At 36.2% G+C, this 16,582-nt stretch overlaps 1 protein-coding gene across 3 annotated transcripts in view; it reads left to right on the top strand.

The window, feature by feature from the left end:
* The window catches only part of PTAR1 (protein prenyltransferase alpha subunit repeat containing 1), a 43,689-nt gene extending 29,703 nt beyond the window's left edge, over positions 1–13,986 (top strand). For 2 of the 3 annotated variants that reach the window (XM_023508712.1, XM_023508718.1), the window contains 2 exons: positions 7,881–8,185; positions 13,053–13,986. In XM_023508712.1, the coding sequence (XP_023364480.1) occupies positions 7,881–8,185; positions 13,053–13,395 (648 nt within the window). In that variant the 3' untranslated portion in view covers positions 13,396–13,986. The remainder of the gene's footprint in view (positions 1–7,880; positions 8,186–13,052) is intronic. The other variant, XM_023508715.1, reaches the window with a different exon arrangement.
* Positions 13,987–16,582: the final 2,596 nt, after the last annotated feature.

Below are 16,582 nucleotides of genomic sequence, written 5' to 3'. Positions count from 1 at the left end.
TTTTCACATTTGTCTCTCCTGGAAGTGGGGAGCAGGACCAGAGGCAGACCATCTCACCCAGGTGTTTTCAAACTTGGCTGAGTTATAATTTACCTAGAGATTCCTAAGTTCCACTCCAGGCCTACTAAATCAGAATGAGAATCGGATCTACAGATCAGTATTGTTCCACAGGCTCAGGGGATTATTTGGATGCAGACTCAGGTTGGGAATCACGGCCTAATCCTTTCAGTCTAGAAATGAGGATATGGAAGTTTGCAGAGAATTTTGATGGCTTAGACTTAGCTATATTTGCACCACTTATTATCATAATGAGAGCCTGGTATCCCTGTGTTCCTTCTTATATACTTAAGTGCTTCAATTTTTTTTTCTTAATGATATCTCAGTACCATAGAAATCTAGGGTACTTGTCGAGAAAGTTTCTCAGGCTTGGAACAGTTAAAAGAGGTAAAGTTGAAGTAGCACCCCACAGGGTGCTTTTAAATTAGCAGGTAAGTATTCTGTAATTTTACTTTTTCATACCATTCTTCTGACATCTTCTTTCCCAGGTTCTCTCTCCCCTCTTTGTTTTTTAGCCAGAGGTTCCTCCAGGACAAATAGAGTTTTCAGTTCCAGGGGATTTCAGACTAACAACTGTGAAAGAGCAGCCTCTCCCTTCTAGTTTATACAGCTGTGAGTTTTAGGAGGGGTGGCCGCCTGATGGAGTAGAGAGGGCAGAGGCTTACAATCACATCAATCTGGGTTCAGATTCTGGCCCTACTAGCTGTGTGTGGAAAGTAAGGCTTTAGGACTCTATTGCCTGCTGCAGTGCATTATTGTGAGAGCTGCTTGAGTTAATGTGTGTGACATACTAGGCACCTAATAGCAGCTCACTCTACTCTAGTTTCTTTCTCTGTTCTCCCATAGATAGAAAGTTTAGGTGAAATTGGCTTCCAGTTTGCTTGATCCAATTCAGTGTAATTTATTCATGAAAAAATACTGAAACCCTGTCATTCCCAACCCCTGTCCTGTATACTGGGTGTGTCATTAAAGACAAAGTATTCACACTTAACAAATTGAGAATCTAATTGAGGAAGTGGACCAACAATTACAAAGGAGCATAATTTAAAATATAGTTGAAGAAGTAAATCAACAATTACAAAGCTGTGTAACACTTGAAGGAAGCGAGGAAGCTCAGAATACAGTGGGAAGGCAGAGAAATGGTTCCTTATCCAGGCTGGGCTCATTGGAAACAGCTCTCCAACTCTTGAGTCTGGAGAAGTAAGCACAAGTTATCTGGTGGGTTGTCGGGAAATACTGAGTGATTTAGAACCCCTCAGCTTCACAATTTGATAGTGTGTGGGGTTGGGAAGAGGCATGAGAATGGTTGGGCATAAAAAAAGGAAGGCAGTAAAATACAAGTTTATTTATTTATTTATTTTTGAGACAGAGCCTCAAGCTGTCCCCCTGGGTAGAGTGCCGTGGCATTACAGCTCACAGCAACCTCCAACTCCTGGGCTCAAGCAAGTCTCCTGCCTCCGCCTCCCAAGTAGCTGGGACCACAGGCGCCCGCCACAACGCCCGGCTATTTTTTGGTTGCAGCCCTCATTGTTGTTTTGGCGGGTCCAGGCTGGGGATTCGAACCCACCACCTTAGGTGTACGTGGCTGGCGCCTTAGCCAGTTGAGCTATAGGCACTGAGCCTATTTGTTTGTTTTTTAAAAAGGAGGGCAGAGATGGTGCCTGTGGCTCAAAGGAGTAGGGTGCTGGCCCCATATGCCAGAGGTGGCGGGTTCAAACCCAGCCCCGGCCACAAAAAAAACTGCAACACAAAAAGGAGGGCAGAGTTCGGGTGAATGGAGAGGTCTCCGGAAATTTTCTTGCCATGATATGGACTTTTTCAAGTGGCATTCTCATAAAATCAGGCATGAAGGACCCAGGTGAAATTCTTGGTTACTTGAGGCCTTCTAATGATGTTAAAGATGACAGCTCATTGTAAGCATGTTGGCTCAGCTGCCTGGGTCCTCTCCTGGGCTCACGCGTTACCAGCCTCCCTTGACCTGCCCTTGTGAGGCAGTTCCTCCTGTCACCACTAACATTGCAGCATATTGCACGTTCTTGTTTTTAGTGAAGAGTGCAGAATTTGCAAACTCTCCATTCTGTTGTTGTAGGTTATTGGGCCCAGCTAGGAGAACATGTTCTACTATGCTTTGTCTATTAGAGAAGGTAATCACAATATAATGCTAGCTCATGTTATTTAGAAAATTAGAAAACTGAAAATGATTTTTTAAAGTGCTAGTATCCAGTATTGGTAAGGGTATGAAAATGAGCATTGTAAAAATTATTATAATCTTACTGATTATAATAAGTGTAACATGGCAGCATTTATCACACTTTTTTTAAAAAAGTGTTCATCTTAAGAGTCTGCTTTCAGGAATTCATCCTAAAGAAATAATGGGAGATGAAGTACGCGGTAGTGATTAAAGCCTGCACTCAGTGGTCATAAAGACCTAATTTGCTTTACTGCTAATTTGGTTTATAGCCTTGAGGAAGTTACTTAGCCTTTCCCAAACTTCAGTTTCCTCACCAATAAAATGGGGGTGATGACAGTTCCTATCTCATTGAGTGATGCAAATTGAACAAGATGATCCACAGAAAGTGGTTATTACAATGCACTTACTAAGTGCTCAATAAATGCTACCTATTATATTAAATATGAAAGTTTGATACATAGAGTTTATAATAGTGGAAAAGAAGAATGACTATAACCCTCTAAGAGTGAGAGGATTAGTTACTCTGCAGTCCATTTTGTTGTTTTGTTACAACTAAAAACTATATTTCAGAAGATTAAAGAAAAGTGTTTGCAATAGGTTAAGGATATAAAACTAAATATGGAGTAGACCTCATATAATTTTTGATACATTTATTAGCAGTGAATGGGATAGCAAACTTTAAAGTGTTTGAAACAGTACTTATCACACAGTTAAGTGCTCAGCACATATTTAACATAGTGTTAGAGGTTTTTTTTTAATAAGGAGTGAATATTAGTTTTCTAGTCAGGAAAAAAGTGTTAGAGAATAAAGAATGGTTAGTAGTACTGTTGGGGTAGAATTGTAAAACTTTAGTTTTCAATTTTATGTTCCATATGATGTTTGCATGTTTAAATGAACATATATTTAAGTACGTTTTTAAATACTCTTAATTTTGAGAGTAGGGTGGGAGGAAAGACTCACAGTTACATAGAGTTTATTACTACTAGCCAATTAAAAAGTGATACTGTGGCCATGTGGGGGCTCATGCCTGTAATCCCAGCACTTCGGAAGGCCAAGGCAGGAAGATTGCTTGAGGGTAAGAGTAGGAGGCTAGCCTGGGCAACATAGTGAGACCCCACCTCTACAAAAAATGAATTAATTAGCCAGGCATGGTGGCACATGCCTGTAGTTCCAGCTATTCAGGAGGCTGAGGTAGGAGGATTACATGAGCCCAGGATTTTGAGGTTACAGTGAAGATGGAGCCACTGCACTCTAGACTAGGTAACAGAATGAAACCTTATTTCTAAAAAAAAAAAAAAAAAGAAATTAAAAAGTTGATGTGGTATGTCACCTGAAAAGGCACATAGAGCTATTTCTTCAAAAAGGATATGCAAACAGCCAGGAAGGATGTGAAGAGATATTCCGTATCATTATCGTTAGGGAAATGTAAACTAAGACCACAGTGAGTAAGATACTACTCACAGCATCAAGTATGGCTAAAATAAACACAGGGAATACAAGTCTTGATAAGGGAGGATGCAGAGAAACTGGACCCCTTATATATGTCTGGTAGGATTGTAAAATGGTATAGCTACTGTGGAAAATAGTTGGGCATTTCCTCAAAAAATTAAACATAAGATTTCCATATATGGGAAAAAATTATAGTTAATATATTGTATTCTTCAAAGAATTGCCATATATGACATTTTGTACCAAAGCTTTATAAGAGAACCTTTATAGCTAAATTATTCATAGTAGCCAACAAAAAGGGTAACACCCCAAATGTTTACCATCTGAGGAATAGAAAACAAACTGTGACGTATCATAAACTGGAAGGCTGGCCACAGAAAGCAAATAAAGTACTGACACATGCTGTAATGTGCGTGAACCCTGAAAACATCGCGCTGATTGAAAGCAGCCGGGTTCAGAAGGCCACATGTTATATGGTTCCATTTACATAACACGTTCAGAATATACATGGCAGATTAGTGGATACCAGAAGCTGGGGAGAAGCGGGTGAAAACTGACTTATAAATAAGAATGGGACTTTTGAGGGAGAATATGAGTGCTTAAAATGAGATAATGGTGATGGCTGAATAGCTCTGTAGATCTACCAAAAACTACTGATTTATTTTTCAATTCAAAAATTTCTTTTAAAATTCATTAGAAAGAATAAAACTTTAAAAATTGTTGGGAAAAAGGAAAAACAGGGAACATTACATATATATTTGATACTTAAATGTCTATTAAGAGTAATGAAAATAGTCTCAGTAATGGAAGAGAATATAAAGCTCAAAAACAAATCCCAATACATAAATAATATGTACAGATTTCATTAATGATGAATATAGCGTTTCACTTTGTCACCCTTGGTAAAGTACCATGGCATGACAGCTCACAGCAACTTTAGACTCTTGGGCTTAAGTGATTCTCTTGCCTCAGCCTCCAAAGTAGCTGGGACTATAGGCGTCCGCCACAGTGCCCGGCTATTTTTTGGAGATGAGATCTTGCTCTGTCTCAGGCTGGTTCCAAACTCATGAGCTCAGGCGATCTACCCGCCTCAGCCTCCCAGAGTACTAGGATTACAGGAGTACCATTTTAATATATAAAGATCTCTTTATAAATCCATGAGGAGAAGGAGAAAGACTATTACAAATAGTAAATTAGGCAATTCATAAAAGTAATTAGGCAAAAATAGGCAATTCAGAAATGAAAAAACAGGAAAAACAATCTTTTTTAAAGACAAAATATTTAGCCTTGATGATGGTTAACAAATTGTAAATTAAAATAAGATGTGATTTTTCTACTTAATACATTAGTGAAGATTAAGGTATTTCTTAGGAATTTAGGAAATAGGCATTAATATGTACTACCAACAGGAGTATAAATAACGCAGCCTTTGTGGAGGACACTTGGGCAGTATACATCAAGAACCTTATATGTTTTTTCTGTTTCAGCAAGTATCTTTCTAAAAATTTCTCCTAAATAAATAATTAGATAGCACATGGGTTTATATATATAAGTGTTTGGTATACAAGAGTAGAAATAAATAGGGGAATGGTTAACTTATAATCCTGAGGATGAAATATTATATTACATAATAATATTTAATGCCATAGGAATATGCTTATAATTTAAGTGGAATAAAATCAATACAAAAGAGTATCCCACATTTGGGTTAAAAATAAACTCTTCTCATATGCATGCACAGAAAAAAATATGAAGAGTGGTTTTATGCCAGAAGGTTAAGAGTAATGATCTCTGGCCAATAGGATCACGGGTGATTTTTATTTGTTTTTTTACGTTGTTCTATATTATTGGAGTCTTCTATAATGATCATTTTCTTATCATTCATTTTGTTATCACTTTAACAAAATGAGAAGAAAAATCAAATTTGTAAGACTTATGCCATGTACATTTTTAGTAGTCTTTTATTTTCAACCTGTTACTCCTCTATTTTGTAGCCCTGCTTGTTTAGTTTTCTTTCTTGTATTTTATTTATTCACTTGTCCATTTTTATATGGAAATTGGAAAAGAATAAGGAAATTTAAGGAATATCATATAAAGGTCATTCAGTCAGTACCTTACATTTAAGCCGTGTATCTTTAATTTTCTATCATCATCATCATCATCAGAGACAAGGTCTCACTCTGTCACCCAGACTGGAGTGCAGTGGCCTGAGGGTTGCTCACTGTAACCTCCACTTCCGAGGCTCAAGCAGTCCTCTTTCCTTAGCCTTCTAAAGTGCTGAGATTATAGACATGAGCCACCATGCTCAGCCTAAGCTGATTACATAAAATAATTGTTGTCTTTTTGTTTAAATCATTGGCTTTATTCATATATCTTTTTATTTTAATAAGAAAATGTGCTAGATTCCTGTTAAAGTTTCTTCTTTGATTTAATATACATGTTTAAGGAGAAGAATGTAGTGGATTTTTCTCTAAAAATGTCTAGAAATTTTTTTAAGGCATTAAATTGATTTTGTTGAATACTTTTAGTATATGTAAAATTAAACAATAAATCACAGGTTTTGTACATAGAAATATCCCATAAGAAATAATCTAAAGGTTTTTTCATATTATGTAAGTTCATTTTTATCAAGTGGAACCCTTTTTTTAGTCCACATTAAGAAGCCCTACTACAGATAAAAGGCTGCTGTATTATAGCCTAAATGTCCTGCAAGTAAATTCTTCAAAGATATAATACTGTTAAGATCATTAATTTTTTTCCAGGTAGAAGTTTTATCTAGTGCTTTAATATTGCTCCCCTTTTAAAATCAAATAAATGATCTTATTTTTCATTATTCAAAGACTCAATAGCTACAGCTTCTGGAATAAATTTGAATAAACTCACCAGAACATAAAGGAGATATTTAAAGTATTTCACTGGTATAACTTGGCCATCCTGGCTGGAAATAATCTTATTCCTTTGTACCAGTCACCTCATTTGTTAAATTGCTCATTCATCTATTCATGAAATATTTATGTATCTACTCTGATGCCAGTGGGTATAGGGGATTGAAACATCAATTAGGAATAAATAAATATCTTAAGTACTTGCAGAGTTTCATGAGAATGAACAGATGCACAGAAAATCGTTTAATATATATGGTGGAACACACAAGTGTGTTGGAGGTTCAGAACAGGGAAAGATTTTTCTATAGAAGTAAAGAGATGTAAGAAGTGACATTTGCTTGGGACCCTTGACAAGCCTATAAGGGTGTCATTTGGCATTATACTGCCTATATTGTTCACTGTTTATAAGTGTGTCTTTTTTTCCTTAGCTGGTCTGAAAATCTTCTGGTGGAATGTGGTAGGCCCTCAATATACCTTTTATTGGTCAAAGCCGATTAACATTTACTACCTGTTTAAGACACTGCTTAGATATTTTTTTTCATAATTGCTGCTTTTAAAAATAATTTCATTTGAATTTTTTTTGCTTATAGGATTGGTAGTACAAAGATTTAAACAATTTATTGCCGAACTTCTTCTGTTAAAAAACCCATTTATTATTGGTGGTAAGTGAGTTTGAGATGAATGGTGAAAGTCATGAGCTATTGAAAAATCCTGTTGTTCACACATCATGTTTTTGTGCTAACTCCTTAGAATTAAGTTAAAAAGACAGATGTGGTTACTGGTATAAGCAGGGCCATTGAAAAAAATAAAAAAATAAAAAAGATAGACACAGTCTCTGCCCTTGTGAAACTTAACAGTGACAAACAAATAATTACACTGAGTCTGTTGTTGACCAGGTAATAAGTTAGATGTTACGCATATTTGTTAAATGTAAAAGAAAGCTTATATCAAGGTAACATCTGAATTTATAGTTTTCCTTTTACAAAAGAATTACTTGTAAATGAACACCCTAATGTTCATCATTATTTTAGAATTTTAAGTTTCTGCACCTGTACCAGAGAAAGAAGGACAAGTCCTCAATTCTGTTTTGTTTTGTTTTTTAACTATCACTTTATGAGGGAAAGGGTAAAGTAGCATGTATTAAGCATCTACTGAGAGACAACACATTACATACAAAATAATGGTAAGGATGTTATTGTCAACGAAACCAAAACAAACCAAAGAGAAATCTCAGGGATAGTGGAAAAAGAAAAAATTTTGGTTATTCCCTTCTCACTACCCTTTTTTCTTCCTACAAGATTCTTCTTGATGAACTGTCTTCTACTAAACATTGGGCATCCATGCACGTTTCAGACCACAGTGGATTTCACTACCGCCAGTTTTTGTTAAAATCTTTGATTAGCCAAACTGTGATAGACAGTTCTATACTGGAGCAAAACCCTTTGAGAAGTGAACCAGCCCTAGTTCTTCCAAAAGGTGAAGAAGCGGCAGTTTCAACGGAGGAACCAAGGATAAATCTTCCTCATCTTCTAGAAGAAGAAGTCGAATTCAGCACTGATCTTATCAATTCCTACCCAGGACATGAAACCCTTTGGTGTCATAGGTAAGAGAAGGGAAGATGCATTTTCTTCGTAAAACTGCATAACCTTATCAGAGCTACAGGAAGAGTTACGCCTAATTCTTGCCTATTTGAGTAAACATGGTCATCTTGATTGTAGAGCTTTGACTGAGTGAACTTGAAAGGAAAGGGTCCTGTTAACCATATCACTGTCATCATCATCACCACCAGTAGTGTGAGATTGCTCTTGCAGATCTTTGCCTGTTGAATACCACTATACTAAACTGGGACAGTGTAAACCATGACTGTGCAGAAGAATAGTATGTGTTACATTCAAAATAAAAACAAGAAAAATAAGATAGTAACAAAGGTTTCCAGGCTTCCTTCTTGGAAATCCTTTTATTTAGCATATCTAAGATAAAGCATTGCCTTGTTGTCTACCCCAAAAAACAAAAGAAAACAAAACCTCTTAACACCTGATTTTGGTGCACAGTAGGGATTGAGTCTATTGAGAAGACCTGGAGAATAAGGTAAGCTTTATTATTGTTCAGATCCTGATAATCTGCAAATTAACTTACTTTTAGGTATACTTTCTCTATGCTTTTTTATTATCTAAAGTGTAAGAGAATTTCTCTTTGGGAGCAGAGAAAGACTGGTAGGGAGGAGTAAAGGTGTGTAAACCGTCTATTAACCTGAGTTTTGAGTACATCTGATAGTGAAGTACGTTTCACATGGGAATGAAGTCCAGGTATGTGAACCCCTTCCTTCCTTCCTTCATGTGTTTTAGATCTTCCTTTATTTGGAGACATCTCCACCTTCACTCATACAGATTCTCTACTTCAGGCTTTAGGATTCTATTTTTAGACAAAAGACTTGCCTCTGCCAGGCAGGAGATAGGCATTTTTAAAAATTTGTATATTTCTGAAAACTATTGAGATGTTCCCCCTTCTCTGCTTTAGTCTTTCTTGTAATATATTTGAGGGAACCTGATTAGTTGCCATCCTGTGCTAAATATAATCAGAAGACAGAAGATGATCTTTCTTCTCTTTATAAGTAGATAATTCTCTTTTTCTGTTAAAACCAAGATATTCTTATTTCACATTTTCAAGAGAGAAGACAGATCCTAAATTGAAGGTTATTTTGTTGTAACAGACTTTTATTGCTTCAGCCATAGCTCAAAGATATTATGGGTTCAGTTCCAGATTCTCACTAATTAAGAGAGTCACATGAATTTTTTGGTTTCCAAGTGCATATAAAAGTTATGTTTATACTCTGTTGTAGACTATTAAGTGTGCAATACCATGATGCCTAAAAAACAGTATACTTACAATTTAAAAGGTACTTTATTAATAAAAAATGCTAACAATTCTCTGAGCCATTAGCGGATCAATCTTTTTGCTCAGTAGCTGCTGACTGATCAGAGTGGTGGTTGCTAAAGGTTGAGGTGGCTGTGGCAATTTCTTAAAGTAAGACAACAATGCAGTTTGCCTCCTCAATAAACTCTTCCTTTCATGAAAGAGATCTCTGTAGCATGCAGTGTTGTTTGATAGCATTTTACCCACAGTAGGACTTCTTTCAAAATTGGAGTCAGTCCTGTCAAATCCTGCCAGATCAACTAAGTTTATCTAATATTCTGAATCCTTTGTTGTCGTTTCAACAGTGTTCATAGCATCTTCACCAAAAGCAGATTCCTTTTCATCCATAAGAAATAGTTCCTCATCCTTTCAAGTTTTATTGTGAGATTACACCAGTTCAGTCACACCTCAGGTTCCATTTCTACTTCTGTTGCTTTTTCCACCACATTGGGTGTGACTTCCTCCACTGAAGTCTTGAACTCTCTAAGTCAGCTATGAGAATCATAATCACCTTCTTCCAAACTACTGTTCATGTTGGTATTTGGACCTCCTCCCACTAATGTTTTTAATGATATCTAGAATGGTGAATCCTTTGCAGAAGGTTTTCAGTTTACTTTGTCCAGTACATCAAAGTAATCACTGTTGTTGTCAGCTATAGCCTTTATTATAGTCTTTATGAAATGTATTTTTTAAATAATAAGACTTGAAAAATCTAAGTTCTTCCTTGATTCATGGGCTGTAAAATAGTTGTCATACTAGAAGGCATGGAAACAACATTAATCTTATATGTATCTGTCAGAGCTCTCTAGTGATCAGCTTTATTATGTTATTAGTAATATTTTGAAAGGAATTATTTTCTGAGCAGTTCTCAACAGTAGGCTTAAACTGTTCAGTAAACAGATGAGCTATCCACAGCTGTCCTTTCATCTCAGCTTTGTTCTACTGAGAGAGCACAAGCAGAGTAGAATAATTCTTAAGGGACCTAGGATTATTGGAATGGTATATGAGCATTGGCTTCAACTTAAAATCACCAGATGCAGTAGCCCCTACCTACCAAAAAAGTTGGTCTGTCCTTTGAAGCTTTGCAGCCAGGCATTGACTTTTCTCTAGTTATCTTCTGCCAATAGAAGATGGTTTCATCTACATTTAAACTCTAGAGTCTAGTGTAGCTACCTTCTCACCTTTCTCAGGCTTTATAGAAGTGAAGAGCACAAGGGCCTTGGTCTCGTTAAACAGAACGTTATGGCTTGTTTGATCTTCTTTCCAGACCTCTAAAACTTTCTCCATATCAACAATAAGTTTATCTTTCACTTTCATGTATTCACTGGAGTAGCACTGTTAATTTCATTCAAAAACTTTACCATTGCAGTCATAACATGCCTTTTCAATGAAAGTGGCCCAGCTCCCTACCTGTCTTAGCTTTGAACATGCCCTCTTCATTTAGCTTAATCATTTCTAGTTTTTGATTTAAAGTGAGAGACATGTGACTCTTCTTTTCACTCTCTACTTATAGGCCATTGTAGGGTTATTAGCCTAATTCAGTGTCATTGTATCTTAGAGAATAGCAGGAGGGCTGAGGATGGGGAGAGAGATGGCTGGTTGGTGGAGCAGTCAGACCACACATAACATTTATCAGTTAGGTTCACTATATTATATGAGTGTGGTTAATACCCCCAAACAGTTAAAATAGTACCATTAAGATCACTGATCACAGCTCACGATAACAGACATAATAACAATGAAAAAGTTTGAAACATTGGGAGAATAACCAAAATGTGACACAGAAACAAAGTGAGCTTATGCTATTTGAAAAATGGTGCCAATAGACTTGGCTCAGGGTAAGGTTGCAACAAACCAATTTGTTAAAAATGCAGTCTCTGTGAAGCACAACCAAAGCATAATAAGACAAGGTATGCCTTTATTACACAGACCAGTTTTCTGCTGCTGACTTGCCACCAGTAGGCAGCTTATCCTTTAAGTTTTACCCGCTACAAAATGGGTACATTATGTGCTCCCTATCTACTTCAGCATTTGCAGGGAAATGAATAAAATTCTCTTTGAAGTTGCTAATATAAATGATGAGATATAACAGCTCAGAACCTGTGTAGTTTATCTTATGTACAATAAATGTACCCTCCACTGAATCAAAATTTTTGGAGATTACAAACATGGATTTAATAAACAATTAAGGTGATTTTAAGGGCCAAAGAATCACTATTATTACAACAACAACAGGAACTGTGTCTTTTTTTTAAGTTTTTGGCCAGGGCTGGGTTTGAACCCATCACCTCCAGCATATGGGGCTGGCACCTTACTCCTTTGAGCCACAGGCTCTGCCCAGGAGCTGTCTCTTAATATACACATTGCAACAAATCCCCAATGCATGGTGATATTCAAAACTATAGTAGTGGATTTAAGAGAAAGTTCAGTTGGTTTCTAGATAATACCATGTTTCCCTGAAAATAAGACCTACCCAAAAAATAAGCCCTAGCAGGATTTCTATGCATTTGTTAAATATAAGCCCTACCCCAATAATAAGACCTAGAGATGGGCAGGGATCTGCGTAGCCACTCCATGCATTTCAGCGCAGAATGGTAAGGAAGACTGGAATACCTTTATCTGCCACAGCTCTTTTCTCCAAGAGCTTTGTGTGGTAACGTTGTAGGCATCCTATTGTGCATGTGCGAACGGCTAGGGGAAAGGAGTTCACACATCACTAGCGCCAGTCCCACCAACAAGGTCGGCTCCCCCTGTCAGGTTCCAGAAGAAGATGACTTAACTGTATTTGAATTAAGTGTAGATTGTTGTATTATACTTAATAAAAATAAGCCATTCCCTGAAAATAAGACCTAGTGTGTCTTCTTGAGAAAAAATAAATATAAGACAGTGTCTTATTTTCAAGGAAACATGGTAATACAGATCTTTTTTGCAGCAGATCTTTTATTAAAGCACTGAGGAAAGGCCATGGAGTAAGCCTCTAGAGCAGTGTTTTTTGACCTTTTTTATCACATGGCACACTTGAACCTATAGTTAACCTTTCACAGCACACTTCAATTATGTTGATCAAAAAGAAAAGAGTTAAGAAAGAATATACTTACTGTGCTTTGAACTCTTTTGAACATAATTTAATGATCTTTAAAAATTTTTGTGGCTCACCTAAGATCCTTTCATGGCACACTGGTGGCTCTAAAGGAACTATTTAATCCTTTATTTCTAAATCACTTTTCTTCTAAATAAAAAAATTTAAAAATTTTTGTGGTTCACCTAAGATCTTTCATGGCACACTGTGGCTCTAAAGGAACTATTTAATCCTTTATTTCTAAATCACTTCTAAAGTATCAAGGAGGCTAATGTTTGGTTCTGTTTTGTAAAAATTGAGCCAAAACCTATTTCTAGTTTCATGTTATAGTTAAGTGACTTGGTCTCAACTGTTTATCCTCCTTTCCCTAGATAACTGTACTGAGTACTCTGTGTTTTGAAATAACCAACTTTTTTTTTCCTGAAAAGCCTCATTTATTAATGTGATTTTCCTTATTTTCTTCTTTCCTCCATCACAGGCGGCATGTTTTCCATCTTCAGCATAATTTACATGGTAGGTTTACTCACAACATGACCCAGTTGTCACCTGCAGACAGCCCTGGGGGGACTTTGAGTGACTTGCACCTTATCCCAGCAGGCCCCCAATTGTCTCAGGCCATGGAAGTGGATGGACTGAATGACTCAAGCAGGCAAGGCTATTCCCAGGAAACTAAACGCCTGAAGCGGACCCCAGCTCCAGACTCCCTGGGCCTAGAAATGGAGCACAAGTTCATTGATCAAGTGTTGTCCACTTGCCGGAACGTAGAGCAAGCCAGGTTTGCCAATGCATACAGAAAATGGCTGGTTACTTTGAGCCAATGATAGAGGTGGATTAGTCCTATAGAGTTCCCCTTCTAGTGCAATATTGCTTTCCTTACAGTTGCATGAACTGTTTACTATTATTGACTAACCTTTTTTCTTCATCTTTAGGTTAAAAGTCCATAGTAAATCTTTCATTTTATTTATTTTGTTAAAAATTGGCATTCCTTTGTGGATAAAATAATTGTGTACTTCTTTTCTGGTAAACAGTGAGTCTTAAATTTTCTTTTGAACTTCTCAGTTTCTGTAACTGAGGCTTCTCATTTGGTTCTCCTAATTAGTTCACACATGCCTTCACCCACCTCAGTACAATTGCTGCATAGGCAAATTATTTTAAAATTTTATATTGTAATTTAGCTAAAGAACATTAATGCAAATGCAGAATGACTTGATGCAATTAATATCAAATGGCTAGGTGGATGGATATGTGGAAATGAAAACCAGTTCTCTTCTCTAGTATGTTCTACTTAACATATGGACTAACATAACCAAAGTCAGAAGTATTGGAATTTATATGACAAAATACATCCAATATAATCCATTTTTAAAATGATTATTTTTTAAAAAATCCTAATTTAATTGTTTATGTAATTGCAGTACTGAAAAATTATTTTTATTACTAGTTTTGATAGATTGTTTTTACCTCAAATTTGGTATATGCCAAAACACTTGTCAGCCCTTATAAAATTGATTTTTTTTTAAAAGCCTAGAATGCCATTTTTAGTTATTACTACTATTTTCCTTTCAAATTCACTTACGAAGCATGGGAGAAATATACATAGAAATGTATCCATAAAATTCTTTCTTGTTAGAAATTTAAATTATTGAGGAAATACTAGATAAACCACAAAATTACTATAAAGCAACTATTAGAAAGTTTACTGGCAAAAGCCAGGGAAAAGTAATACTTTTGAAGATTAGTTCTTCAGTGTTTATTTTAGAAACATTACACTTTGATACTTAACTTATCAGGGACAAAGTACCAAAGTATCCACATTGTAGCTGTATCTTTTCAATAACAAGGGCTGAGATTTTCAGGTCTGTGAAGTGGGGTTGGGGAAAAGGCCAGGTAATGTCTACTTTCCTATTATATTTCCTCTTTTGTAAATGGTCTGTGTTTCTCCTGTCCACATCTTCCTTATTTATTTTGTCAAGCCATTCCCCTTTTTTGGTCACTTTCATTTTTGTATAATTTTTCTTACCTGTCTTATTTCAGGGATGTGTCCTGAAGATACTGTCCTTATTTGCAATAATTTCATACCCCATCTAAGATATATACGGGAAATAAGAACAAGAGCTGCCCCTCTGTTCCAGTGATGGAAACTTATTCTATATGTGTTCAGAACGTGGCAGAAATAACTCTGACCACCATGCTTTTGCCCATTCTCCTTTTTACTTGTTAGAAAATTTAAGGTGGGAAGAAAGATGTATGGAAAGGCAAACCTCTTCCATCTCACTATTATGGAGAGGCTAGACTTAAGTTAGGTGCACTGTCATAAGGAGGAAGAATGGGTCATTTACTTGGGCATCATGGTTTTATTGACTGGCAGTCTGTCGAACTGAGTGAGACTTAAGAACACCAGAAAAATTGTATAGCATGGCCCCAATAGACAGAAGTTGCTCTTCTCTCTTGGGGCAAAGGGAATACCCTTTATAGCTTTTATACTATTTAGATGAAAAAATAATTGCCATTATAAACATAATTCCATGTCCCTTAGTGTACAAAGTGTATTTTAAAACAAATACCTCAAGGTCCACCCAGACCTCTATGAATAAAATCATTAGTTTATGACTCTTAGCTCCTGTCAGGGTTGGTGGGAAATTACAAAGATGACATGGAGGTTCAATTCATTCCACAAAAACAGATTGCCAAATTCTGGCCTCACTCTGAAATACCTTTTTTCTAAGCATCGTGTTTAGTATCCTAAGTAATAGGGCTTCTTATACTTTAATATGAGGAAGTGTCAGGACATGAGTGTAGACAGTACCCTGTCAATTTTAATAGTGCTCCAAGTCTTTTTGTATCTTCTGCTGAGTATCTTGCCCATCTTTGTTGTTAACTATATTTGTATCTTCTAAGGCTTTTGACCTACTCTTTTCTGAAGCCATGCAGTCCTTGAATATATCTTGGTCTCTTGTCTTCCTAATAAAGTTTTAAGTAGGGAGTGAAAATACAAATATCCAAAGGATACTGTTAGTATATGACTTTTATGTGCTACTTTATTTTTAAAATTTGCATTTTTCAAGTTTTCATTAACAGGAAACCCTAGTATTGCCCCATATGGTTATAGTTTTTTCCCCTAAGTGGTGAACATTTAAATTCACAAGGTGTAGCATAGTATCTTTGACTCAATGAGCTCATGAGTGGAAAGGCTATGTCTGTTTTCAGGGGCTTGTTAGTCTTCATGCATTTTTCTATAAATACCTAGTTGTTAAAACGAAAAGATGGTTTAAATTAAAACACATTTCGTTAAACTTTTCACTGGAAGAGTATCAGGTCATTGTCCCATCCTGTGGATTAATACTACTACTGACAAGCCCAAAACAGTAAGATCTGTAGCTATCTCCATTAACACCCTTGTCCCTCCTTTTTTTAAGTATACCTATTTTGGTAATATGGTGTTCCCAGATTCTATTTGTGCCTTGCACATTGTGAGGACTCATTAAATATTTATTAAGTTAATGAATGATTGACTATTTGGAGAAGAGAAAGATTGGTTGTTAAGTGACAGGTAGAGTGAGTGATGATTGAAAAACTGACGATTAGTGCACTGGATCATGAATGGATGATGCTTTCTAGCTTCATAATACTTGGGGAGAGCTACTGCATGTAGAATAAGTTCCTTTAGATTTTTCTTCATTTAATTACTTTGTTTAAATTTGTTAAATTTCAGCCAAATCTTAGCCCTATAATTATCAGTTAACTGTACTTAAATAAACACTAAAAATTCATAAAGCTAATAAAGCCCACTTGCATTAAGAACATTACTTTCTGTTCACTAATGGTGTTAGAGATCTTGCACACAGAGCCAGTGCCACGTTTGGTCATTTGAAGAAATTCTTTGATTTCAGTGACTTGTTCATCTCTATGTGTGGATAGTCATTTTATGCTTCTTTTTGCCTCCCAACTTGAACTGTGGACCTTTTAGATATTTCTTAAAATACATGAGTCTTTTTTTAAGCATAAGCA

This window comes from Otolemur garnettii, unplaced genomic scaffold (assembly GCF_000181295.1).
Source record: "Otolemur garnettii isolate 467f Iridium unplaced genomic scaffold, OtoGar3 scaffold00006, whole genome shotgun sequence".
Classification (NCBI taxonomy): Eukaryota; Metazoa; Chordata; class Mammalia; order Primates; family Galagidae; genus Otolemur; species Otolemur garnettii.
The sequence above is the reverse complement of the archived record's forward strand: the minus strand, read 5'-3'. Positions and strand labels throughout refer to the sequence as shown.